We start from the raw sequence: 27,488 nt of genomic DNA, 5'->3' as shown, positions 1-27,488 counted from the left end.
ACTGCAACCTCCGCTTTCCAGGTTCAAGCAATTCTCCTGCCTCAGCCTCCCAAGTAGCTGGGAATTATAGGCATCTGCCACCAGGCCCTGCTAATTTTTGTATTTTTTTTTTTTTTTTTTAGTAGAAACAAGGTTTTGCCATGTTGGCTAAGCTGGTCTTGAACTCCTGACCTCAAGTGATCTGCCCGCCTTGGCCTCCCAGAGTGCTGGAATTACAGGTGTGAGCTACCGTGCCTGACCTCATGCCATTTCTAAGGACACCCTAGTGCCTTAGGGAATGGCACTGTGCAGCTTCTCTGCGGAGGCACTGGGCCACAGCCTCAGTGGCCTGAGCTCGATTAAATGGCTGCCCCAGAGCCCAGAACTGACCTTAGACCTTCAGACACAAAGACATATATCAGCAAGTCACAAGTGGGTCCCACCAGTAGCCCTAATGAAGACAGCTGACTTCCTTTTCTCCTTTGTGCTAGAAGCTAAAGTGTGTTGCCTTGGTTCTGTAGGGTCTGGTTTTATTAAGGTAAGAAGGAAGTATACTCAAGTTAATTCATGCAAGAGGTGAGCTGAAAACACAAACTTTTTCCCAGACCACTGCAACACTTTGCCCCCAAAAAAAAGCATAGATTCCTTGGGGTGACCAGATCTGAAGTCCAGGTTGTCAAACCTGCACGTGGTGGTGGAGCCAGGTAAACACCCACAAGAGGCACAACTGGCAGTCTCAGGTCTCTGCTTTTTTTTTTTTTTTTTTTTTGAGACAGAGTCTCACTCTGTCACCAGGCACCAGGCTGGTGCAATGGCATAACCTCGGCTTACTGCAACCTCCACCTCCCAGGTTCAAGCAATTCTCCTGCCTCAGCCTCCCGAGTAGCTGGGACTGCAGGCATGTGCCACCATGGCCAGCTAATTTTTTTTTTTGTATTTTTAGTAGAGATGGGGTTTCACCATGTTGGCCAGGATGGTCTTGATCTCTTGACCTCGTGATCCGCCTGCCTCGGCCTCCCAAAGTGCTGGGATTACAGGCGTGAGCCACCGCGCCCTGCCAGGTCTCTGCTTTTAAGGATTCACCATGTTATGTGAGCATGTCCTGATTTCCCTGCTGTCCCAGCTCCTCTCACTGTCTTCCCGCTCATGGCCCAGGATGGCTGCCATCATGCCTGCCTCCAGCCTGTGCAAGTCTCATCTGAACAATAGAAGACTCAGGGGGCAAATAATCAATTCACTGATAAGCCATTGAAGGGAAGAGGGAGCAGCCTTATTTGGGGTGACAGATTCAGAACCAAATGGGAGAAGCCACAGTGACACAGATTTTGATTCGCCATAAGAAAGGAGGTGTAAGAATGTAATGGACTGTTTATGGAGGTGAGAGTTGTCATTTCAGGAGGTGTTTGATGCCTGGGCAGGAATGGGAAGAACCACTGGAAACAGAGCCAGAAGGTCACACCCAGTCACACCCCTGCTCTCCTGCCTACCAACCTTCTCTGGGCTTCGGTTTCCTAATAGAAAAAAAAGGGAATACTCATAACTAGAGAAAGTTCAAATTAAACTGGTATGTGTGGGAGAAGGGCTTCATAAACTGTAAAGGGGTGTGCACGTGAAGAAAGGATTGTCTGCTTCTGTGCTTTGCATTTCTGCATCACCTTGCATTAGAAGGAAGAGATTCTATGGCTAAAATGAGTTTGACATTTTTTTTGCTCTGGGAATAGAAAACTTTTTTAATTTTTGGGGGGGCAGCTGGGAATCACTCCTAATTTCAGCTCTTAAAAGTCAACTGTTGTCAGTTATCTGGAGCCTTGTCTGTTGTTCATCATGTTGACATGGGGGCAATCACAGAGATTCATCTGCTAGGCCAGTCTTACCCACTCCCGCCTTTCCTGACCACCTTCGCATCCTAAGCATGTTTTCTTATTACTATTTTCATTTTGTCACGTATGGTTGGTGGAATAATGGTCCCCATGTCCAGTACTCACATCCATGTCTCAAGCCCCAGAACCCATGAATATGTTGCCTTCCATGGCAAAAGGGGCTTTGCAGGTATAATTATTACCTTAAGAGTCTTGAGCTGGAGAAATTATATTGGATTATCTATGTGAAGCCAATGGAATCACAAGGTCTTTAAGTGAAAAAAGGAGGCAGAAAAGTCAGAGAGGGCGATGTGATGATGGAAGCAGAGGCCAGAGAGAGAGAGAAAGAGAAGAGACAAGATGCTATACTTTTGGCTTTGAAGATGGGGGAAGGAGGCCAGGAGCCCAGGAAAGCTGGAAAAGGCAAGGGAACAGATTCTCATTTCAAGCCTCCAGAAGAAATGCAGTCCTGTCGACCCCTTGATTTTAGCTCAGTAAGGCCCATGAATTTCCAGAACTGTAGGGTAATAACTGTGTGTCGTTTTAAGCTACTAAGTTCGTGGTTGTCTGTTCCTGTATCAACAATAGAAAGCTCAGACATCACATTAAGGGAGGAAAGTCAGCTAAGATGGGACTATAATGTTTCCTTGGTTTTGAATATAGTTAAAACATTCCTTACCTAAATTCTCAAAATTGCTGGAAAATGTTATTTCCAGTATTTTTTCTTTATAAAAAATAACTGGGTTAAAGGTCTTCATGCGTGAGGCTTTTAAAGCTTTTTCTTGTCAATATGACAGTCGTTACTGCAATTTATCAAGCGCCTGTGATACACATGGTTCTTTGTTTCTGTGATCTCCAATACATCTCCAAAACTTGAGAGACAAGGAAATTACCACTCAGAGGCTGAGTAGCTTGCCTGAGATACCACTGATAGTTCGTGACAGAAGTGAGATTCTAACACAGTTTGTCTCACTTCAAATCTGAATTCACGGAAGTGCAGGGTGCTGCCTTGAGCATGTGTGTGACTCTATTTATGAGACATAACATGCACATAAAGATGACCATATTAGCAAAAGATCATCGCTTCATTGGTTGTTGGGTTGAAGACCCAGAAAATTTCTCCTCAAATATTATGATGTTGTATATTGAGTCAGGGTTAAATTCCAGATTTGCATTGGTTGCCTCTAAGAACAGTTAGGTAAGTAATCGTGTATCTACTTAAAACTCAAAATGATATCCCATTGCCAATTTAGTTCACTCATTTAACAAACAATTATAGATGATTGTAGCATTATGAAGCCATGCTTAAGACATAATGTTCAATGGGGGAACGAACAGAACATGAAAAGAATCCATGTGATCACAGAAGTGTAGACATCACAGATGCGAGCAGCCCCGGGAAAGGCAGGCACAAAGGGAGGCTGCTGATGCGCGAGGGAGCTGGGCTTTGTGCTTGTAGGCTCTTGGTGAGGGAGGGGCAATAGAGGTAAACTCCTTCCTTACTCCCTCTCCTGTGCACCAATGCACCCACCAACAACCAACGCAGGAACCCAGGAAGGAGGCCTGGGGTGATCAGCTGGCTCCTCAGGCCCTGCCATCTGTGGTGGCCTTACCTGGAGGCCCTCGACTCGCCTATCCCCACCTGGAGATGACTGGGAAGAGAAGAGGGGCTGTGTCATGTTCCGTGCTTGCCCTTGTCAATGATAAAGATGGCCCCAACTGGGCAGAGGGAACTGTGCAGATGGAGGCAGGGACGTACTGCTTCAGAGGTCTTCTCTTGGTCTCTGCTGGCATAGTCACCCGCTCCCGGAAGACCAGTGTCCTCCTCCTTCATTGTTGCTTTGTTTCATTTTTAAGATGTGAGCCAAGACAGGTGGCCTCTGAGAGTCTCCTCATTTTGTCCCATGGACTAACTATGTCCCAGGACTTCCTTTTCCCTGGCTAGAGAGACAACTTGGTGGGATGGGGTGCTGAGTGAAGAAACAGTGGTCCATGGAGATAGGTGTCTCCCACAAAATACCCAAGGGCCAAAAAGGGGCAGGAAAACACAGCTCAGATACCACCGTCCCAAAGCCTCTAGCCCTCAGAGCTCACATGCCTGGAAATTGCTCACACACTTCTTCATTCTAAAGAGCAAGCAGCTCTTGCTTTAAGGACCAGCCTCACTTTAGATTTAGAGAATTGCTGAGGGTTTTGCCGAAGCTGAGGATGTTTTCTATGTTGTGCCTGTGATGGGGCCATTCCTGTGCAACCTCTGAAATTGCTGGGGGTCTCTGTGCCCCTGAGAGCTGGGAGTAAGCTCTCAACTGTACCTTCAATTCCATGGCTCAGAGAAGGAAGTTCAATGTTTCTGTAACATCTAGAGCGTCCCTGTGCTTTGAGTCTTCTCTGCTTCTTGGGGACCAGTTCTGTTGTTCTTGGGGTGACCATGAATTGTCCCAACTTGGAATTCAGTACCTTCTTTGGTTTTCTCAAAAACAGCAGCACCCATGTACAGCAAATCTGTCGAGAGTTTAGAGACCGTATCGAAGAGTTCTGGGTGGTCAGGAGGTGCTCTGTGAGGCTTGTGAAGCCTCATGGAAGGTTCCATCCTACCACTCACAGCCTCCTCTTTCCTCTCATCCCCTCTGCCTTCTTCCCTGGAGCCCCGATTTCTCCTCCTCCTGTCATTTTGAGCAGCATCCCCCCCTTCGGAAGCCGGAACCAGCACACATGCAGACATCCAGCAGACACCTGCTCCAGGCATTTGTCTAAATATTTTTCTTAGACATGACAGCACTAGACAAACATTCTGGTGTCAGCCATGAAGTTGACATGCTTGTCCAGTACCTGGTAATGTTTCTGCTGGTATCATGACGCTCCCTGGCTCTCTGGAAGGCCTACTGCGTATCACAGCATGTGGCCCACGGTTAGCTGAGAGTTAGCAGAGCTGGGGGCTGTTGGGAACCCAGCCCTGCACATGGGTGCCCCATGTCCCAGCAGTGATGAGGGAGTGAGAAAAGAAAATAAAGACAAAGACAGAGTAGAAGTTCACAGCATGGGTCCAGGGGTCCTACACACTCTCGCACGGGGTGATCTGCATTGGCACTGAGCTCTGGGCTTCACATGCTTTTATTAGGTGTATACACTTGTTAATTGAGGCACTGGGGAGCAGGGAGGGATGATCAGGGGAAGACTTGAAACTATTGGGAAAGACCTTGAAACTAAGGTAGGCAAGATAAGCCAAAGGGGAGTGTGGTCTGCAGTATTCAGTAGCAGATGTGATTCTTCCAAACCTAGAACACTGGGTTCTACTGCAGGTTGCTACCAAGGTGCATTTGCATCAGAAGCTTCACGGATAAGGTGCCACCAGGTTTGACCACACCCAGTGCATCAAGGGGCTTTTTTGTCCCGATCATTGTGGACACAGAGCAATCAAAATCACTCCATATTCTGAGAACCTAGGCAGAGCCTGTGGCATTCTGGTGATCTCTGCCCTGCAAGGCTTTTCCCCCTTGCAAGATCCCATCTGCAAAGACCCTCCCGGATCTTGTGAGCAGAGGTCGCTTCCCTTCTCAGAGATCTTGCACAAGCCCTCATTATGAGACCCTCATGCAAACTACGTTAAGAAGGCATTCGTGGGGCCAAAGCAATATCTCCTGCTCTGCAGCCTCCCCATGGTGGTCCCCGGTGTCACTGCGCTCTCAGATGATCTTTACCTTAGGCCTCCTGTTGCCGCTTGATTTCTATTTTACTGCGCCAATATTTAATATAGCTTAGTTCGGGGTATAAACTTCAGTGTACAATAAGCAAAGCAAGCTTATAATTGTTTTACTAGAAATAACATAGGTCTACCCCTGGCCATCTTGACCCACAGGGATCCAGCCCTATCTTCCCCACACCACAGCTGTGTGACTCAGGCATGCTGCCCATTGTCTCAGACAAAGGCTCAGTTTTCTTGCCTGTGAATAACGCAAATGCTTATCTCCAGGCCCAGGGAAATGATCATGTCAGATCGCTTCACAGTTCTCTTTTATGAAGGCACTAATCCTATTCATGAGGACTCTGCCCTCCTGACCTGATCACCTCCCCAAAGGCCCCACCTCCTGATATCATCAGTTTGGGGATTCATTGTCAACTTTTTAATTTTGGAGGGGACACAAACATTCTGTCCATAGCAATGGGAATCTGGCAGAAGGGCTCCAATTTCTAGGAGGCAACATAAGACAGCTGCCCCATCTTGGGGCCTCAGGTGAAGAGCCCCCATGCTAATGAGAAAGGAGGGTCATGGATGTGCCTCCCAGATGCGCCTGGCAGGTTCAGACACAGCCCACAACAGCTCCCCACAATCCTTTACCCCATTCTTCACAGGCTGGGCAATTCATGAAACGGCAACAATGCTTGTTTTAACGTTTCGTGAGCCACAGAAATTCCTGTGGGAAAGAGTGGAATGGAAACTGTTAAGCCCCCAACGTGAGGCCCCGGGACTCATCACTTTGACTGGGCGCATCTGCAGGCGAGACAGTGCTCAGGGCAGATGTTCAGGGGCACGTGTCCTGAAACAACATGTGGCATCATCCGGGTTTCCCCACCAGTGACTTCTTGGGCATCAGTCTTGGGTTCTTCCACATGGTAGGTGCAGAGAGGCTGCGGGATGTGTGTGTTACACGCTGGGCAGGGGTCAGGAGTTCTGGTTTGGTCACAGCACCTCGCTGGGCTGTGTTTCTCCACCTGTAGCATCAGAAGTGGAACAAGATTCTCTCTAAGGACCAGCCCAGCTCCAGGTTCTGAGGTCAGAACCAGGGCATGTAGGGGCAGGGGCTATGGGCAGGCCCAAGGCTCCTGGAAGCAGGTGTTCAGGCTCTGCCACCACCCACAGGCTCCCACAGCAGGTGGTTATAAGTGTCATTGCTCCCCCTCCAAGGAACAGTGAGACAGCACAGAACAAGCACTAAGTGGGTTCAAAACCCCCACAGTAAGAAATAGGAATGCTTTTACACTGTTGGTAGAAATGAAAATTAGTTACCATTGTGGAGGACAGCATGGAGATACCTTAAGGATCTAGAACCAGAAATATCACTTAGCCCAGCAATCCCATTTCTGGGCGTACATCCAAAGGGCTATAAATCATTCTACTGGAAAGACACATGCATATGTGTTTATTGCAGCAGTATTTACAGTAGCAAAGACATGGAACCAATCCAAATGCCCGTCAGTGATAGACTGGATGAAGAAAATGTGGTGTATATATATATATATACACATATATATACATACACATATGGACACAGGGAGGGAAACAACACGCACCAGGGCCTGTGGGCAGGGGGTGAGGGGAGGGAGAGCATCAGGACAAACAGCTAATGCATGCAGGGCTTGAAACATAGATAATGGGTTGATAGGTGCAGCAAGCTGCCATGGCACACGTTTACCTTTGTAACATACCTGTACATTCTGCACATGTGTCCTGGAACTTAAAGTAAAATAAAAATTTAAAAATTCCCCACAGTAAATCCAGCTCTGCTACCAACTGGCCACCATGCACCTCTCCAGATGACTGTTTCCTCATCTGCTCATGGCCAGGCTTGGCCGGATAGTACCAAAGGGCTCTTCCAGCGCCAATCCCAGGCCTCTGTCAGGATGGAAACTTCCTCTGGGAACAGTGAGGATGCTTGTTCTGCTGTGAGACAATGTCTTAGGGATACAGCTGTTTTGGGGCACAAGAGGCAGGGCAGAGTAGTTTGAGAAAAAATAAAAAGCCATCTGTGGTCAAGAAAGTGTTTACTACCCAGGGAAGCATCTGCTCCAGTGGCCCCAGCAAATACACAGTGTCTTCGTCTACTTGGCATCATTTCTGTGCTTACCCCGGTGAAGTGGTGCAGTGGGCAGACAGGCTGTGAATTTTGCTTTGTACAAAGAGGGGATCCGATTGGGAGATCTCATGACTTCCTTTGTTTGAGTTCCTCATACATGCTAGTGTGAAGGCAGAATAACGACCTCCACCCCACCCTGAAAGATGTCCACTTTCTTCTTCCCAGAACCTGTGACTATGTTAGGTTACATGACGAAGGAATTAGGGCCACAGATGGAATTCAGGTCACAGATGGAATTAAGGCTGCTCATCAGCTGACTTTGGAATAAGCAGTCCTGGACTACCAGGGTAAGCCCAATGCAATCACAAGGGTTCTTGTAAGTGGAAAAGAGAGGCAAACAGAGAGAGAGCCAGACAAGTGGCAGTCTGAGAAGGACTTGGCCCAAGGTTGCTGGTGTTGAAGATGGACAAATGGGACCAGAAGCCAAGGAATGAAGATGGACCATAGGAGCTGGAGAAGACAAGCATTCTCCCTAGAGCCTCCAGAAGAAAGACAGCCTGCCACACTCAATTTTAATCCAGTGACACCTGCTTCAGATTCTGACCTCCAGAACTACAAGATGATAAATCTCCATTGTAATTTGCTGTAGCAGCAGGAAGAAGTGAATAGAGCTACGTATGTGGCAACCATGACCTTAGTCCGCCCTGCCCACCAAAAAAGGCCTACAAAGTTTCTACCTTTTGCTTTATAGTTGAGGAGACCAAGACTCAGAGAGGAAATGTCAAGATCACAGAGCTAGTGCATTGGTCAATGTTCCACTCAGGAAAGTGGAAGTGATATTTCAGAGAGGCACTGGATGCCAGGAAATGGTTACAGAGGTGCCAGTAGGGATGGGGGAGCAAAAGGAGTCAGGCAGAGTTACCCTGGAGGCCATGTGTTCATCCTCCTGCCCCTTTCTGGGAGAAAGGGCTCAGTCCCAGCTCAGCCACTGGCCTGCCCCATGGCCTCAGAGTGCTCACCTCTCTGCAAAATGAAAGGATTGCATTGACATTGGCTCACTTCTAATTTCTGAAGCCTAAAAGAAGCTCCTCTTCGCCTAGCTGAGTTCAACTACTCTCCTCCAGTCACATTCCATTTATGTCTAACTTTGTCCTCCTTTTTGGGTCATACCATGCATATCCCAGATTCTGTGGTCTTACAGAGCCAGCTATGATGCCAGGTGAGTTTGGGTTCAAGAACTCATCCCACATCTTACTGACACTGCTGGAAGCTTGACCGTGGCAGCGGGGCAGATGCTGGAGCTGCTGTCGCGAAGATGGCTGATGTCCTTGGCACGGATGACATGAGAACCACAGCCTGTGAGGCTAACCGGGAGCCACCGCTGATGGTGCTGGAGCTTTGATCAGCAGAAGAGGTCCTTTCTTCCTCCAACACTCAGCCATGCGTCAGTGCCTCTCACTGCTGGAATCTATCAGGAAGCTGCCAGCACCAGAGTCAGGAGATGCAGTTTGTAGGGAGTAAGGATGTGCAGTTTGTAGACTTCTAGCCCCCGTGACACAGAGGAGTCCTAAAAGGGTGGTTTTGGGTCTGAGTTCCAATGGGGCAAATGCAAAAAGCTCATAAATGGTGGGATGCTCTCGGCACATTCCATCTCAGCATCTGTGCACCGCTCCTTCACCTGGAAGGCTCTTTCCCAGATGTCTGCACAACCCACAGCTCCCTCACTTCCTTTAGGTCTCTAGTGAAATAGCATCTTCTCAAAAGCACCTTTTCCAGCTGCAGTAGCTCAGTGTCCTCTCTTCTCACTGCCACTTACCCTGATTTATTATTCTTAGCACTCATTATGACCCAAATGACACGTTTACAAATTAATTTGCTGAGTATCACTCCCCTCCACTAGAATGAAAAGCTCCATGCCGGGAGGGACTTTTCCTGTTTTCTTATTGCTGAAACCCCAGCACCTAGAGCAGTGCCTGGCATACAATAGGCATTTACTTACTAAATTATTGTTGCATGAATGAAGAAAACCAAAGTATACCAAAGTCTGTACTCAGCCCACTGTAGCACACTGCTGCTTAAAGTTCTGTGGTACATACTGGGAGGTGTTTATAGCAATCAGATGGAGACTTGCTGTGGGAACATGAAGCAATTTTGCCCAGAGGAGAAGCAGGCATAGAGAAAGAAAGAGAGAGAGTGCCATTTTTACAAGGCAAATATTTCAGATCATTGTTTTGGGCCTACTGTGATGTTTCTGTGTTGATAGTTTCTACCTCTGTTCTGGAGAGGTCTTCCTCATGATAGAGATATTTCAAGTGGCAAGATACACACACACACACACACACACCCATAGTCATCCTCATTTCAGGTCTCCCTGCAGGCACTCTCCATGTGGCAGGGAAGGTTATCTGGGCAAGGATATTTGAAGGTGTTCTGGGAGGGAAAGAACCAGACTGTGAAATGTTTACAAAGTGTTCAGTAAAGGTGAAGACTCTTCATGTTTACAGAGGCTTCTGCCCAAAGCACTTTTAGCCAAATATGGAGACCACCAATGACGTATAGGAACCTTTCTACAAAGTCAAATCCTGAGTACTAGGAACCGAGGTTAGGGCTCACAGAGAGCTGTCTTTTGGTATATAACGCATGCTCAATAAACGTGTGTTGAAGGAAGGAACACACCGATGAACCTCCTTAAAACACAGGTGGAGGGCATTCTAAATCTGTGCAGTGGTGTGAGAAGAGGCAGGAGGGGGTCTTGTCTTGTGCTAAGGCCCTGTGGCATACAGCAGAATTCTGTTGGCCTACCCACTGCAGCATTCTCTAAGTCTTAAGAGATTTTCTAGCTATGCATGGCTTTGGCGTGGTTCCCGTCTGTGGCACTAATCTCATTAGATTGTTTTGGACGTTTAAATAATTTAATTCACATAAAGAGCTTATCACTTTACATAGAAATTGGCTAGGTTGCAAATGTATGTCCACTGTTTTCCAGAAAGAGGCACTAAATTACCCTCTGAGCTTCCTGGTAGCCAGGGCAAGAGAAGGAGCTGGTTCCTCCACAGACTCTCCCTTTATAAATAGCAGACCAACTTACCAGAAGAAACATATAGTCAGCTCTCAAAATCATGTATTACAAGGGTCCCTGCATATTACCTGCGACCCATAACAGACAAGTTTTGAACTAAAGTCAAAACGACTGCAAAAGGTTTCTCTCTATGGTTTATTTCCTTACATAGACCCCCAGGAGAGCAGAAGGAGCCTGAACTGCAGCCTGGGGAAGGCCATTGTAATGTAGTCTGAGTTATCAGGAAACTTCTGGAGCCACCACTCAACACCCACATACTCATTGAGTTTCTGTTCAATACTGGGCACCATGTTAAGCCTTGGGGATAAAATATGGGTCAAAACCAGACAGGCACCCTGAGTGCCCAAGCATGTGGTCAGCCAGGGACCTTGACAGGACAGGAGCCAGGTGCCCCATAGATGAGTGTGGGGTCACCCTAGACTAGGAGCTACAAAGGGAGGAGCTGGGAATGCTAAGTGGATTAGCATGGGAGTTCAGGGAGAGCTTCCTGGAGAAGGTGGCAGCTGAGCTGGGGCAGGTAGATGAGTTGGCATGAACTCAGTGAAGGGAGACAGGGCAGCAACCCATCCATAGATGAAGAGTTGACTATAAGCCCATGAATACGTGTGGCTGGCGGGGGCAGATGCTGAACAGGGATGATGCCTGGTTTTGTTGTTGTTTGTTTATTTGGGGTTTTGGTTGGTTGGTTGGTTTGGGGTGTTTTTCGAGATGGAGTCTCACTATGTTGCTCAGGCTGGTCTTGAACTTCTGGGCTCAAGCAACCCTCCTGCCTTAGCCTCCCAAGTACCTGGGACTGCAGGCACAAGTCACCACACCTGGCTCTGTTTATTTGTTTCTGACAAGTACTTCCACTGTTGCTACCTCCCATAGCTGTTGTTCGTCAGGGATAATCCCTGGACTCATCACCACTCATGCACCATGTCAGCTGATTCTTACAAGTAACCCCTCAAGCCCAGAGCAGCCCTCCGTAAATGTTGGCTAGTCTTGTTCATGTTGATATTGACTCTAATTCCTTACAAAAGAGAACTGAGATTTTAGCTGTCAAGTAACTTCCCAAGTCACACAAGGACCCTATGGGCACAGGGGTGGAAACGTCAGCTCTCTATGGGACTTCATCCCTATGAGCCTCAGTTTCCTCACCTGCTAAATGGCAATGAGAGCGCTGAGTGTCAGGCGTTTCATGGGACTCCCGCAGTCCCTGCATCAAGCCACACTGACCTCAAGTGGTAGTGAGTCGTGTTGGTCTCTCACTAGAGACCTCCTGGGAGCAGAAACTGTTCCTTGTGTTTCCCTTAACACGGTGGATCTTTGCACCCCATCCTGGGTGCACAGCAAGCACTCACAGCTGCTAGATAATGGAAATGAGCTGAATTTGGTTCCTTATCCTCTCAGCCCTGAGGTTTCCTTTGAGGTGTGTGGAAAGAGAGATCAGACAGACGTAGGTCAGAGCATGAACTCCTCGCTGTTCACCTGTGGGAACTTTGGCACATTTCCTCACCTCCCTAAAGCTCAGTGGACTGAAACACACTCGCCTTGAAGGGCTGTTTCTGTAAGACACCTCACACAAAGCCTGGCACACAGTAGGTGCACAATAAACGTTAGCCTCTTCTTCCCTGCTCAGTGTCCCTTGACTCCCCTTGAATAAAGTTGAGTCTGTAACTGGTGCAAGATCTGATTATGTAACAGCTCCCTCTCCCAGCCTGGGAGTTTGCCATGCTACCCATAGGTTTTTTTTCCCCCCAGTTGGGAAATGCAATTTCTTATTCCTCTTTCATGTTCTTTGGAATTAGTGATTAGAGCATGGCCAGGAATATACATGAGGTGTGAGCCATTGGAAGGCCTCTCGCTTTGAAGTTGAAGGGAGGGGGTGGGGAACGTGCACTCGGAGGGCAGGGATGGGACGAACTATTGTTGAATGACATGGAGAGTCAAGAAAATGAACTCCTCTGAGACGGTTACCTTCCATAAGCTTATGTATTTTCTTAAATGGGCTGATAGATAGCAATTTCTCAGGCCATTTCCTCCCTCTCCAAGGGCAGCCAGTTTAAACTGGAGGTGTCATCTCTGTCCCCTCCCACCTGTGGGTGACATTGCCCCATCTCCTCCCAGTCATTCACACAGTTTGCACATGTCTGGGGTTCTGGGCTTGCTTTAGAGGCCCCGTTTTTCATGGTCCTCTGCAATGCCTGGGTCCCTTCCACAATATGCTTGACAGGTGATCACCAGGTTCCTCTTGCACACCTTCAGGGAGGGGGAACTCATTGCTCAAAAAGCACGGTCATCCTTGGATACATCCATCAGCCAGTTCTTCCTTGTGGTACCACACATCAGAGCTCCTGCCTGGGGTCCTTGTTCTGACCTCAGAGCCAAGGAAAGCAAATCGCAATCCAGGCCTCTCCTCTTGGAGGACTCCCTTCTTCAGACAAGACATCTGCGAATATGAGTAGAGTTCACTACCTTCATGTAGCATGGTGTGAGCACCTCTGTATTCTAGGCCCAGAGAAAAACCAGCCTCTTCCATGTCTGCCACAAGCCTTACCCTAGTGCAAGTGCTGCCCTGAGCCGCCAGGACCGTGAGAACTGGAGCCAGCACAGGTGTGGCCGGTTACCAATCACAGCACACCCCCAACACTGCACTACAGGCAATTGCAAGGTTAGCACCCATTTTGTGACATGTTGGCAGCACAGAGAGGATTTTCTGGCTCTCACTCCTGCCCTCTTTTTCACCCTGGGCCCGTGAGGAGCTACATTTCCTTCCATCCATCTTTAGGGGAAGACCTGGCTTCTGCTAAACTTGCAACACAGACATCTGTCCTGCTCTGATGAAAGTGATGGTGAAGGGAAGGTTGGGTGAAAGCCAGAGAGTCTGATAAATGTCTTTCAATTTCAGATGAAATTGAGAGCAAGAGGAGGAAAGGTGGAAGAGAGGAAGGAGAGGGGAAGGGAGAGACACAGGCAGGACTGGAGGGGAGGACAGCATCCCAAAGCTCTGAAGGGCCTGATTCTAAGTTCCTGTCATGGTCTGAATGTTTGTGCTCCTTCCTCACCCCTAATTTCTATGTGGAAGCCCCAGCCCCCTAAAGGGATGGTCTTTGGAGGGGAGTCTTTGGGAAGTGAAGAGGGCTGGATGAGATCATGAGGGTAGTGCCTCCTGAAAAGTGAGGAGGCAGCATCTGCAATCAGGGAGCTGACCCTGGGGACACCCTGGTCCCGAACTTCTGGCCTCCAGGATGGTGAAGGCTGTTGTCAAAACCACCCATCTGTAGTCTGATGTTATAGCAGCCCCAGCTGGCTGAGCTCCTGGGGAGCATTGCTGAACATTGGGAAAGAGACTTCGGAGCCCTGGTGTGGGTTCTAAGCCCAGCTCCTTCACTCCCCTGCTGAATGACAGCACTAGCCCCTTCTGGGGTCCCCCTCACATCCTCCCTCTAATTTCAGCCCAGCTGTGGCAGACAGTCTGTGTGGGCTCAGGTGTGGGCCAATGCTTGCCCACCTTAAGCACAGCATGTGCCTCTCCAAATGCTCAGGCCCTCTCCATGGCCAGGAAGCTGCTCAGCTATCTACAGAGCAGTGTGGAGGACATTCGGGGAGTTAATACCCCTAGGGGCAGGAACTGGTGGATAAATGCCCCAGCTTCCCCTGTGAGACAGTTCTGGAGGTATTCCATGTGCTGCTCAGAAGCCCTGCAGAACTGATGCCCTTTGCCCATAAAGCCTCCCTGAGATGCACCTCGGGCAGCTTGGCTTTCCAGCCTGTAAACTTCCCACACCCAGCGTGTGCCTTGGGCTCTGCTGCGAGGACACCCAGGGTCCCTGCCCGTGGGCAAGCTTCTTCCATTTGTCACCTGCAAAATGGGAATACTGACTGTGTCTACTTCAGGGGATAGTTACATGAGAATTAAATGAATAAGGGCACATAAAACACAAGGAACCCTTAGCAAGTGTGGCCAATATTATCGCAACGTTGATAGCTCAAAAATGAACCTCCTGAAACGATGTCGCTCCAAATGGAAGCAGGTGACAAGGCTGGCTGAGTTCAATGCAGCGCTTTCAACCTGTAATCCCGTCTACCAGGAAGGAAATGTTTTGGGAGATGAAAATGCAGGCTGGTGAATTTCTATCTTCCTTAGTATCAACTGTTTGTCCTTGCTGAGTAGTAAGAAGATAGTATCATTTATATTTTAACTATAATCTTTTAGCAAAACCTACTGAAACTTTTCATTTGGAATATTTTTAAACTGAAAGTTTTTAAACTGCTTGTAAGTTTTTCTTTTTGAATGTGCAGATCCGAGAGGTTTTTTTTTTTTTTTTGAGATGGAGTCTTGCTTTGTCACCCAGCCTGGAGTACCAGTGGTACAATTTCCGCTCACTGCAACTTTGCCTCCAGGGTTCAAGTGATTCTTCTGCTTCAGCCTCCCGAGTACCTGGGACTACAGGTGTCCGCCACCATGCCCGGCTAATTTTTTGTATTTTTAGTAAAGATGTAGTTTCACTATGTTGGCCAGGCTGGTCTCAAACTCCTGACCTCGGATGATCTGCCTGCCTCAGCCTCCCCAAGTGCTGGGATCACAGGTGTGAGCCACCGTGCCCAGCCAAGATCCGAGAGTTTTTAATCGGTGACCTGTGTACATAGCTTTGTCTGCCAAACCACATGACAGACACATCTCTTTTTCTGAAACAGTTTCTTATAAAAGATTGCTACTTTGTCACTCCTGTTAAAATGTCATCTTTATCCTGAAGCAACAGATTGACTACATCTTGAATTTTAGAATATCTGTGAGGCAGCGTGCTGTCAGTGGTCATTGAGGCCAGCAGCAGGCCTGTACCTGGAGTGGAGAGAGCGGGTTCCCCTATTGATTGTCCTGTCTTTCATTGTGTGGGCATTGTTAGTGTTACCTTTAATTTGTGATTTCTTTGGGGGATTTTTTCTTTTCTTGAGATGAGGTCTTGCTGTGTTGCTGAGGCTGGCTTTGCACCCCTGGGCCCAAGAGTTTCTCCCACCTCAGGTTCCTGAAAAGAATAGCTGGAACTACACGCATGTACTACTATGCTCAGCTTTTTGGAGATTCTTTACAAGCCACCTGCACATTCATTGGGGTTAATTCAGTTGAAACCAAATACTACCATTCCCAAATCTGCTAACTGGTAAATTGCACAAGTAAACAGTAAAGCATCAAAAGACAGATCAAAGGCACCCTGTCAGCTTCTCCACTCAGTGGAGCCCTGCCCCCCACTTACACAGGCCACGCGAAGACTCCAGGTTCAGTCCATAATAAAACGTTATAAAACTAAATAGGAGCTCCAATATCTCCTCCTACACCCCTTCTTATATACCCCACTTTGGATCCTACTGCTGTGAGCAATAAAAAGACACTGAACCTAAGTTAAAAACCCAATGACTTCCTCCTCTTAAGTTCCATTAGTAGTTGAAAAATAAATGCTTTGATAAAATCTCCTACGTTTAGAAGCATGAGTCCTGCAATGTGCAGGAGGGAACAAGCTCAATGCCACTCTGGGCATGCGACTTACACGAGGCTATCGACCTGCGCTCCCTGTGAAGTCCCTTTGCCTGTCTCATCCCGGCCCCGCTTCCACCATCACAAGAGGGAAGAGGCCCCTGGGTTGTTCTGCACTGAGCTGTAGCAGGAGGTGATAAAGTGTGGCTGCTGCCATAACAAAGTGAGAATTGGTGGCTTAGAACAACAGAAATGGAGCCAGGCACAGTGGCTCACGCCTGTAATCCCAGCACTTCGGGAGGCTGAGGCAGGTGGATCACCTGAGGTCAGGAGTTCAAGATTAGCCTGACCAACATGGTGAAACCCCATCTCTACTAAATACAAAAAACTAGCCAGGCTTGATGGTGGACACCTATAATCTCAGCTACTTGGGAGGCTGAGACAGAAGAATCTCTTGAACGTGGGAGGTGGAGCTTGCAGTGAGCCAACATTGTGCCATTGTGATGCAGCCTGGGCAACAAGAGTGAAACCCTGTATCAAAACCAACCAAACAAAAAACAGAAATGGATTTCCACACAGATCTGGAGGCCCAAAGTCCAAGGTCAAGGTGCCAGCCGGGTCATGTTCCCTCTCCTGGCTTCTGAGGGTGACCAGCAGTCCTTGGTGCTCCCTGGCCTGCAGCTGCACCCCCCAGCCTCTCCTCCATGATCACGGGCTTGCCTTCCCTGTGTGTATCTATCTGCTTGTAAGGACAAGAGTCAAACTGGATCCAGGGTCCATCCTCCTACGGTATGACTTCCTCTTAACTTACATCTTAATTGTATAGGCAAAGGTCTTATTTCCAAATAAGTTCATGTTCACAGGTACCAGGAGTTAGTACTTCTGCATATGAAGACACAATTCAACCCACAACAGAAGGTTATAGCATTTTGTACCACTGTCAGGCTAAAGATGAAAGGGAGAGGGAGAATGTAGCAAGTACCCACAGTGATAGCACATACATTCATATGTCCCTTGCTCATCAAGAACCAGGTACCAGGCCAGGCATGGTGGCTCATGCATGTAATTCTAGCACTTTGGGAGGCCGAGGCGGGTGGATCACGAGGTCTGGAGATTGAGACCATCCTGGCTAACATGGTGAAACCCCATCTCTACTAAAAATACAAAAAATTAGCCGTGAGTGGTGGCACGCGTCTGTAGTCCCAGCTACTCGGGAGGCTGAGGCAAGAAAATCGTTTGAACCTGGAAAGTGGAGGTTGCAGTGAGCTGAGATTGTGCCATTACACTCCAGCCTGGGCAACAGAGTGAGACTCCATCTCCAAAAAAAAAAAAAAAACAAAGAGCCAGGTACCGTTCTGAGTACTTCATGTGTGCCAACATTGAATGCTGGTTACAACCACAATGCTACTATGTTTATTTTACAGACAAGGAAACTGAGGCCTGGAAACATTAAGTAATTCACCTGGTATCATACTAGATGGAAAGTGGTGCAGCCAGGATTTGAAATTTGAACCCAGGGAGTGTGGGCCCTGAGTGGGCCATCACAGATACCACTTTGTACTAGTGCACAACGAGGTCACAGGTGCACGTGAGCTCAGCAGGTGTTATTCCACTGAACTGACACATTGACCCCTATCAAGGCTGAGGAAGGGAGGTGTCTGAGGTGACAGCGCCCTGCCAGCGTTTCACAGTCATGGGCAGCAGACTGGGGATTTGAGCTCCTTTCAGTGTCTCCATCCACTTCAGGTTTTTGCTTCAGAGCATGGTATTTTTCTGGATGTTTGAGGGCCTGAATCAAGCTGTGATCAACTTCCAGTTCTCTCTCTGAGTCTGCTCATGGTGTGCACAACTTCCAGACACCGCTTTGTCGATCACTGGGTCAGACCTTCTCTCCTGTGTGTCATGCTGAGGGCATGGAGCCTGGGCTGGCAGAGTGCAGGGGCTCAGCAATCCCTGCCAGCAGAAGAAGGGGCTTCAGGCATGTGCCGTGGGCTGAATTGTGTCCCCCAAACTTGTTTGTTGAATCCCTAAAACCCCTGTGTGACTGTACCTGGAAATGGGAACTCTAAGAAGGGAATTAAAATTAAATGAGGTCAGGAGGGTGGAGCCCTGATCCAACAGAGCGGGCTTTTTATGAGAAAAGGAAGAGACACCAGAGCTTGCTGTCCTGCACTCTCTCTTCCATGTGAGGACACAGCCAGCAGGCAAGAAGGCGGCCATCAGCAAGCCAGGGAGAGAGCCCTCACCAGGAACTGCACAGAGGAAGAACCTTGCTTTGAGACCTTCTGGCTTTCAGAACTGTGAGAAAATAACCGTGTCGTTTCAGCCTCTTCGTCTGCAGTACTTTGTTATGGCAGCCTGAGTAGATTAGGACAGGATCATACAGGCTTCATTCATCACCCATTTCCCTAATCAGCACTCCAGCCCAATACAAACCCCAAAGCCATCCACGCTCTGGCTGTGAAAGATCTCACAATCAAGTCCCTTGGAGGCTCACAGCCTGTGTTGTCCATCAAGGTCCAGCTAAAACGTGTCTCAGGAGCCACTATCCTGCCGTCCTGCATTCCTGGAGCCAGCCTCAGTCCAGCACCCATACCATCTACACCCTTTCCCACTGGGCAGAGGTGACTACCTCAGAATCTTTCTCTGCCCCGTGCTCCAGGCAGCTGCCTTTTTTTTCCCACTGCTGCCGCAATGAATGAACACAGACTTAGCGGCTTCAAACAACACAAAATTATTATCTTATAGTTCTGGAGGTCAGATCTCAAAATGGATCTTCTAGAGCTAAAAGCAAGGTATGACCAGGGCTGCATTCCTTCTGAAAGTTCGAGGGAAGAATCCTTCCTTGTCTTTTCCACCTTCTAAAAGCCTCCTGCATTCCTTGGCTCACGGTCCCTTCTCCCACCTTCAAAGTGCATCCCTCCAGCCTCTGCTCTCGTGGTCAGATCTTCTCTGACTGTGACTCTCCTGCCTCCCTCTTATAAGGACACTTGTGATTGTATTGGGTCCACCAGATAATCCAGGATAATCCCCCACCTGAAGATCTTTAATCACTTCGGCAAAGTCCCTCTATGTAAGAGAACATGTTCACTGTCTCCAGAGATCAGACACAAACTTTTCTGGAGGGTCATTATTCTGCCTAGAACAGGCTGTCTCTGCTTCTCAAGATGCCTCCTACAAGACAAGGATGGAGAGTAGCCTGGTATTATTTACTTCTTCTCTCTGCTCAATGCCCCGGTAGGATTTCTCCTCCAAGCCCCCAAGACATTCTGAATTCATGCCCTCTGTGACACATGCCATGTAACATTAGAACAGCATCTCTCAACGTATTTCTGCAGGTTCTTGGTCGCTTCCTCAGCAAATGCATTTAGGAAATGTGGAACAAAACACAAGTAAATGAGTGCCATTACTGCAGAACTTATCAGAACCTTTATTATTCAAATGTGAAGTTCCAATCACCAAAAATAGAGTGAGCAATGATCCTCAGATTCTTTGACCAGGGAATCCTATTTCCATGGAGCCTCTCGGAGGATTCAAATTACATAAAAGGCACATAAGGAAATACGTTGTGACTATGCAGATGAGGACACCACCTGAAGAAAAGCCTACAGCTTTTGTTCCTTCAGCTCCTAGGTACAGCACAGTGCCCGGCACAGAGGAGGCGTGAGGACGCTGAGCCCAGACTCTGAATGGGGCCATGATTTCACTCAGTTCGCTCAGAGATTCTCCCTTTAATGGGTTTTGCTTTTCCCCAGGAGTGTGTGCTCCTTAGAACTTGCTGGAGCTGCTGGTCAGCCTGGGTACCTGAAGCTCTACTGTCAGTCAGTCAGACTCGAGGAAGCAGGACTTCTCCATCTGTGAAATGGGACAGGGAAGCAGGGAATGCAATTGAGGAAGCATCACTTCCCAGCTGGGAAATGGGACAGGGAAGCCAAGGATGCAGTTGAGGAAGCATCACTTACCAAGTTGGGAGGGGAGACAGGGAAGCGGAGGAGCCATTGAGGTTCATCAGTGAGCAGGGGCTGTGGGCAGTCAGGGCCCCACCCACGCAGGCACCTCTGGGGGACAGAATAGAACTCACTCAGGTGTCTGCGAGGAAGCGAGGTAACATCGGCCTTGTCATTAACTGAGGGCTGCTCCTGGGGGTGTTAACTGCTGAGGGCTGAGCACACACCTGTGCCCAGGGATAGCTGCAGACAGAGGCCCAGGTGCTGGGCGTTGGAAGCTGTCCACATGCAGGGGAGACCTGCATGGCACACAGTGCCGCCTACAGGGACACGAGGAACATGAGCAGCAAATTAAAGCACCAGGTTGTCTTTGTGCCTTGTTGGTCATAAGACAGTGAGGCTGGACCAGAGGATGGGACAATCTGGGTTTTTTTAAATCACCATATGCCCAGTTCCTAAGCCCATGCCTGGTACCTTTGGGGCTCTCAGAATGATTGGTCTTGCCACCAACCATGGCCTGTGGGCAGGAACTTCATCCCTGTGCAAACACTGAAGGCCCTCCTTGGCCTGCTCTTCCCTTGCCTTCCAGCCAGGAAAGCATCAGAGAAGGCTTCCTGGAGGTGTCTGAGCTGAAGCTCAAAGAATAAGGTGAGTAGCCAGGTGCAGAAAGGTCAAAAGAACATTCCAGATTGAGGAAAGAGCCAGATGTGCAGACCAATGTGTCAGGTTCTAGCCCCAACTGAGCCCCAAGGAGGGTGGTTAGACGGATGGGTAGCTGGAAAAACACTCGAGCAAGGGGCGGGGACCGTAAGCAGGTCAATGTGGTTTTACTCAGCAGCTCTCTCATCAGCAGCTTTCTTACACTGTCCATTCTGTCTCAGCTGCTTGAGCCAGCTGCTCCCACACACAGCTGCACAGCCAGCTCTCCCTGGCCTTCAGGGTAGCAGCTTAACTCTTTCTCTCCCTCAGCAGGACTGTGAGCCGTGCATGCGTGCCGTGCCGAGCCCTGCCCTGGCTCCCCCCTGTCCATCTGCAAGATGGACAGCTCTGGTTCTCTCTCTTTCTGTGGGCACCAGCGCCTGCACAAGAGCAATGTGGCACCATGCCTAAGAGCCCCTGTTCAGTGTCAGCAGGGCAATTATACCTTTCCAAACAATAGCGGCTCCAAGCCAAGTTACTTACACAAACAGTTCTATAACAAGTGGAGTATGCATCTGCACACCGAAATGCGCTGAGTCATTCTGGCCCAGATGTTCGCCTCGGCCTATTCCTTGACCAGAGCACATCCATGTACCTTACAGAATATCTCTTGCTTTTCCCAGTGCCAGGGATAGAAGGCGACTTTCTGTCCTTCTGCTTCCTTTCCAGAGTGCCCCCACCTTCTCTGACAACCTGAAACGCCCCCTTCTTGGTGCCCCCTCAGGACTCCAGCTCAGTCTTCTGTGTTTGCTAGTTTCAAAAGAATATCTGTGAGCCCTCATCCAGAAAGGGTACATGCGGAATAGGGAGGACCCCAAACCCAAATCCCAACAGACCATTGTTAGGAGTGATTGAAAATAGTGAAGGATGGCCGGGCGCGGTGGGTGGCTCACACCTGTAATCTCAGCACTTTAGGAGGCCGAGGTGGGTGGATCACAAGGTCAGGCATTTGAGACCAGCCTGGTCAATGTAGTGAAACCCTGTCTCTACTAACAATACAAAAAATTAGCTGGGCGTGGTGTCGGGCACCTGTAATCCCAGCTATTCAGGAGGCGGAGGCAGGAGAATCTCTTGAACCTGGGATGTAGAGGTTGCAGTGAGCTGAGATCATACAACTGCACTCCAGCTCAGGTAACAGTGCAAGACTCCATCTAAAAAATATATAAAAAGAAAGAAAATCTTGGGGGAGTCATGGAGGGGTGGGGGGCGGGCTTCCTTGGCAGTTAGGGAAATAGAAGTGTGGCCCACTTGGGCCTGTGTCCTGCACTGAAGAGGCAGGAGCCCAAGGCTGTGGGAGGCCCCAGCAGGTAAGTCCTTGGTGCAGTTTTGGGTTCTCCCAGAAGCAGGTCTGAGAACGAGTTAGGAGTGCAGAAGTTTCACTCGAAGGTAGCCCCGGGGAAGTGACAAGGATAGGAGAACTGGGCAGGAGGAGCTAGGAGGCCACAGTGCCCCGGCAAAGTCTCAGCAAGTCCAGCGGAGAGCTCTGGAGAAGCTTGTGCATTACAGGAGCTTCCCCACTGGGTGGAAACGGCAGGGCCCTTGGATTGTCTCCTTGCCCCAGTCATGGGCTGGGGGTCACTCTGAAACAGTATCACCCGCTTTGTGAACATATATACAATAGGAAGGTTAAACTGAAGATTTAAAAAAAGATCAGAATTCTTTTAAATTTTTATTTATATTTTAAGTTCCAGAATACATGTGCAGGATGGGCAGGTTTGTTACACAGGTAAACGTGTGCCATGTGGTTTGCTGCACCCATCAACCAATCACCTGGGTATTAAGCCTCCCATGCATTAGCTATTTTTTGCTAATGCTCTCCCTTCCCCCACCCTGCCCCATGACAGGCCCCAGTGTGTGTGTTGCTCTTTCCCTGTGACCATGTGATCTCATTGTTCAGCTGCCACTTATAAGTGAGAACATGTGGTGCTCGGTTTTCTGTTCCTGCGTTAGTTTGCTGAGCAATATTCACAATAGCAAAGACATGGTATCAACCCAAATGCCCATCAATGATAGACCAGATAAAGAAAATGTGGCACATTTATATACACCATGGAATACTATGCATCCATAAAAAAGAATGAGATCATGTTTTTTTCAGGGACATGGATGGAGCCGGGAGACAGGAAATTTTAAGAGAATGAAGAGAGATTTTTTTTGTTCCAGGAAATTGTTTTAAGGGCTAAACATTGAATTTGTCTGAGAGCTTCCTGGCAGCCATTATGAAAAGAGAAAAAAACATAGGTTATGAAGTTCTTTGTTTTATAATAGAAAATATGTATCCCACGAAAGAAAGAAATAGCTTTCTACTCCAAAAGTCTAGTTATTTTATTCCATGGATATTGCATTTTGAACTTTGAGGAAATAGTAGAAGTATTATACTTAATGCATGAAACAGAAACATTACTCATTCAGCTGCTTTCTCATTTACGCTTAATAAATGCTGGGGAAAGCATTAAATTATAGTTTATAAAAAAGGCGGTCTGAAGCAGTTTTTAGTACCCTGCTGGAAATAGCACTCCAAAGCTTTCAGAAGGGCACTTGCTTCTTGAAGAATCTGGAACAAGTTTAATGGCTTCTGCTTAAGAAGAGCCTTTTCACATACCCTGAGGTGCAGTCTGTTTTGTTTGTGTAATCCCTTTTTTTTTTTTTGTTTGAGATAGAATCTCTCCTTGTTGTCCAGGCTGGAGTGCAGTGGCATGATCTCGGCTCACTGCAACCTCCACCTCCTAGGTTTAAGTGGTTCTCCTGCCTCAGCCTCCCGAGTAGCTGGGATTACAGATACCTGGCTAATTTTTTGTATTTTCAGTAGAGATGGGGTTTCACCATGCTGGCCAGGCTGGTCCTGAACTCCTGACCTCAGGTGATCCACCTGCCTCAGCCTCCCAAAGTGCTGGGAGTATAAACCACCGCACCCGGCCAAGCCATGCTTTAAGGATGCTGCCTGCTGTGTCTGGAACGACTGTCCACAGGAACCATCACAATAGCCACCTTTGCCTGTAGGAGGAATAAATATCAGAGCAGTGAATATTTAAGTCTGTGTTCTAAAAGCGTGCCCCATGATCTGATGATTAAGGTTTCCAGGGTCTAATCAGTCAGCTCGCCTTCAGGCATGCATTCTTGGAGGTTTGCACAATTAAGGTCTTCATTTAAAAAAAAAAAAAAAGACAGGTTTTCTGAAGGGGGAAGTTAGCGGTGTTCAACATGAGAAAGGTATAAATCACCAGAATGGGTTTGAATCCTGGGAAGGTTCATTCTTTGGAACTAATTCCACTCAAGTTTTCTTGTATTTCTGAGGGTCACATGGAAAGGGCCGTGCTTCTTTTCATGCTGGAGTGGACTGCAGGGCATCCTGGCCAAGTGACATGCCACTGCTCTCAGGACACCTGCGACGAGGATGAACTCATGGGCCAGGCAAACAGGAGGTGCTTAACGAGTACTCAGCAAATGAGTCCCAGTGTGGGAAGCTCCGAGCCATGGTTTCATGTATATGATATCACGCAACTATTACAATAGCCATTGGAGGCAGGAATGATAACAAAAGATGAACAGGGGCACAACTGCCCAGTGGTATAGACGGGTTTGAATCGTGGATGTGCTCTGCTTTGCGTTGGAGATGGTCAGGAGACTCACACTCTCTCCCAGCTTTTCTCCCAACCAGGTGGGTGATGTTGGGCAAGTCAAGGCATCTCTCTGGGCCTCTGTTTTCCCATTTTTAAACAAGGGCTTTGGACTCCATAGTTCAAAGGCCCCTGCCAAGTTCCATCCCCTGCTAAGGGATGCGGCTGGGAGGTGGGACCTATCCCTGCAGGGCCCAGCATGAGACATGATGAACACTCTAATCCCTGCTGAAAACCCATGTATGCCCCTGTTTGCAGCCTTCCAGACGTTCTTGGGTAAAGCAGACATTTCCCGAGAGGTAGAGGAGGTCCTGGCTGACAGCCGCGTGCAGAGGAACATCCGCTTGGTGTCTATGCTGGAGCTGCTGAGAGCTCCCTATGTCCGCTATCAGGTGGTCACCGTGATCGTCACCATGGCCTGCTACCAGCTCTGTGGCCTCAATGCGGTGAGTCCTGGGGCCTGGTGGGCATTCCTGCATGACTGGAGGGACCAGTAGGGAGGTTTAGGGCTTGGGCCCTGGATGCCCAGGTTCAAATCTCAGCTCTGTCATCACCTCAAACTCTGTGCTGTTGGACATTCATGTCACTTGCTTGATCCTCAGTTTCCTCACCTGTAAAATGGATAGCATAGTATGGAAAGACACAATTGATGCAAAGTGTTCAGTTCAGCTGCTAGCCACAGAGAGTGCCCATAATAAATGCTGTCACTGATTATTTATCCCTAGATGTGTCTAAAAATCCTATTTCTTAAAAAAATGGATATTAGGAAGTCAGAAGTGAGAGACATTGAGATGATTTAAATAAAAGTACTCTTGGCTGGGCTGTCTTCAACTCACAACTTTGGCATGAAAGAAACCTCAAGGCTTTAAGTAAGAAACGCTTTGGGGCCTGAGCTGCTGCAGGCAGGGAAGTCAGAGGCGGTCTCTCCATGAGGTTCCCCAGATGCTTGGATGTTCACCACAGTCTCCTCCCTCTTCAGGGCACGCGAAGGTGGAATTTCTGGTTGGAGACTTAGGGAGGCAGAGTCTGGATCTTTACTGTTAGCTGCTCACAGATGGAGTGGGTTGCCTCCAGGGGTGGTGAGCTCCCCATCTATGGAGGTGTGCAAACAGGCTAGCCGAACACTTGGCAGGGAGTGTAGAGGAGATTCTTGCATAAAGCATCCAAACTGCCCCTGAGGTCACTGATTCCCTTGGGAGGAGACTGGCTGAACCCAGAGGGAGGGAGACGGGGCAGCTGCCAGTGCCCTTCCGAAGAGCCCCAGGTAGGACAGCTTGCTTTTATACTAAATGAGCATGAGCCCAGCACCCCAAAGGTGGGCAGGGAGAGTGTTTGGGGATGTCTAGGGAAGGTGAGGTGAAGGGGAGTCATTCCCATCCAGAGAAGGAAAAACAGCAGCATAGAAAGCTACAACCACAACATTCCACCTCCTATTTTCGGAAACGCTAGGATGAAATGAGATCACCTTGCTTCTTGCGTTTACATTTCTCCTTGGTCTGGTTGAAGTCAGCAGGCTGAGCAGGCACCTGGGTCAGTGGCTCTATTTCCATTAACCAAGTGGCCCTGGGAGAGTCCTGCTGTCTCTTCCTGTTGATGAGACCAAGGTCGTGCCAGACAATCTTAAGGAGGTGCTCCTTGTTCCCGGAGAGTAGAGAGGGGAAGTGCTTCGTTTCTTAAACCTGACGCCTGAAGCCTTAAAGACTGAATGCAGAGCCTGTAGTGAATGAGGCGTTTACACTGGGAACCATGACAGTGCTCAACAGAATTCACTTCCCACAGGGACATACTTTTTCCATTTGCATCCCCCGTAAACTTCATAGACTCCACTAGGGTGTATTTGCAAGGCCCACTCCGTAAGCACATGATGAAAAAAAATCTCAGTGGCTCCCAAAGCCAGCAGTCGTCAGGCCCCAGCCTCAGACTGCTCCGCTGATCTTCAGTCTTTAAGTCGGGAATGATATTTCCAGCTGAGGGTGCTTTGCCTGACCTGGAGCAGAGTTCTGGACCAAGAGTCCGAGGCCTGACTTCCCATCTCAGTGGGACACAAACCTGCAGTGAGAAACCAGGCCAGCCGCTCCCCCTCGCTTGGCCTCCACCCACTTGGCTGCAAACCTAATTAAGTGTGCGTGCATGTAGCACTCAGTGTGGACCAGAAGCTGTCCCCATGGCCGCCCTGTGAGTTAGGCCCCACTGTTAGGCACAGAGACATTGAGACACTTTTCCAAGGTCAAACAGCGAGGAATAGTAGAAAAAGGATTTTAGGCTGGGCGCGGTGGCTCACGCCTATAATCCTAACACTTTGGGAGGCTGAGGTGGGCAGCAGACAAGGTCAGGAGTTCGAGACCAGCCTGGCCAAAATGGTGAAACCCTGTCTCTACTAAAAAATACAAATAAAAATACAAAAAATTAGCAGGGCATGATGACATGCTCCTGTAATCCCAGTTACTCGGGAGGCTGAGGCAGGAGAATCACATGAACCTGGGAGGCAGAGGTTGCAGTGAGCTGAGATCACGCCACTGCACTCCAGCCTGGGCTACAGAGCAAGACTCGATATTAAAAAAAAAAAAAAAAAGAAGAAGAAGGAGAAAAGAAAAGAAAAAGGATTTGAGCCCCAGCTCTCTGGCCCCAAGCTCATGCATGTCACTCAGCCTGTGTCCCCACGCCATCCCTCGGCAGCCAATGGGACAAGTCTTCTTCCGTGTTACATACAGAGGGACCCATGCTGTTTGCTGGTGAATGCCAGCATCACAGCCGTGCTGTGGTCCAGCTTTCCTCTGCACCTGCTGCCTTGTCATCCAAATTCATGGACAAAGAGAACTCACATGGACCCAAAACTTTAGCTGCCTTGGAAGACTTGCATTGTTGTCTTCAGTTTCCCAGACATTATCTGGGGACATGATCTGTCACTTAAGACATCGGTAAATTACTGCCAGGCATCTCTGTGTTTGTCATCTTATTCCAGCTCCAAACAGGCCCACAGGGTAGGTGGTATCATGCCCATTTTCTAGATGAAGCACTTGTGGCTCTCAGAGGGTCAGGCCTTGCCCAAGGCGCAGGCGCA

The 27,488-nt window shown here is 48.6% G+C and overlaps 1 protein-coding gene across 3 annotated transcripts in view; it reads left to right on the top strand.

Annotated features, from left to right (window-relative positions):
• Positions 1 to 27,488, top strand: part of SLC2A9 (solute carrier family 2 member 9) — a 229,987-nt gene that overhangs the window by 115,513 nt on the left and 86,986 nt on the right. For all 3 annotated transcript variants that reach the window (XM_032254204.1, XM_032254205.1, XM_032254206.1), the window contains one exon: positions 24,686 to 24,873. In XM_032254204.1, the coding sequence (XP_032110095.1) occupies positions 24,686 to 24,873 (188 nt within the window). The remainder of the gene's footprint in view (positions 1 to 24,685; positions 24,874 to 27,488) is intronic.

The sequence above is a fragment of the Sapajus apella genome, unplaced genomic scaffold, assembly GCF_009761245.1.
Source record: "Sapajus apella isolate SASKATOON/1434 unplaced genomic scaffold, GSC_monkey_1.0 scaffold85, whole genome shotgun sequence".
Classification (NCBI taxonomy): Eukaryota; Metazoa; Chordata; class Mammalia; order Primates; family Cebidae; genus Sapajus; species Sapajus apella.
Note: the sequence above shows the minus strand (reverse complement) of the source record. Positions and strands in the feature narration are given on the sequence as shown.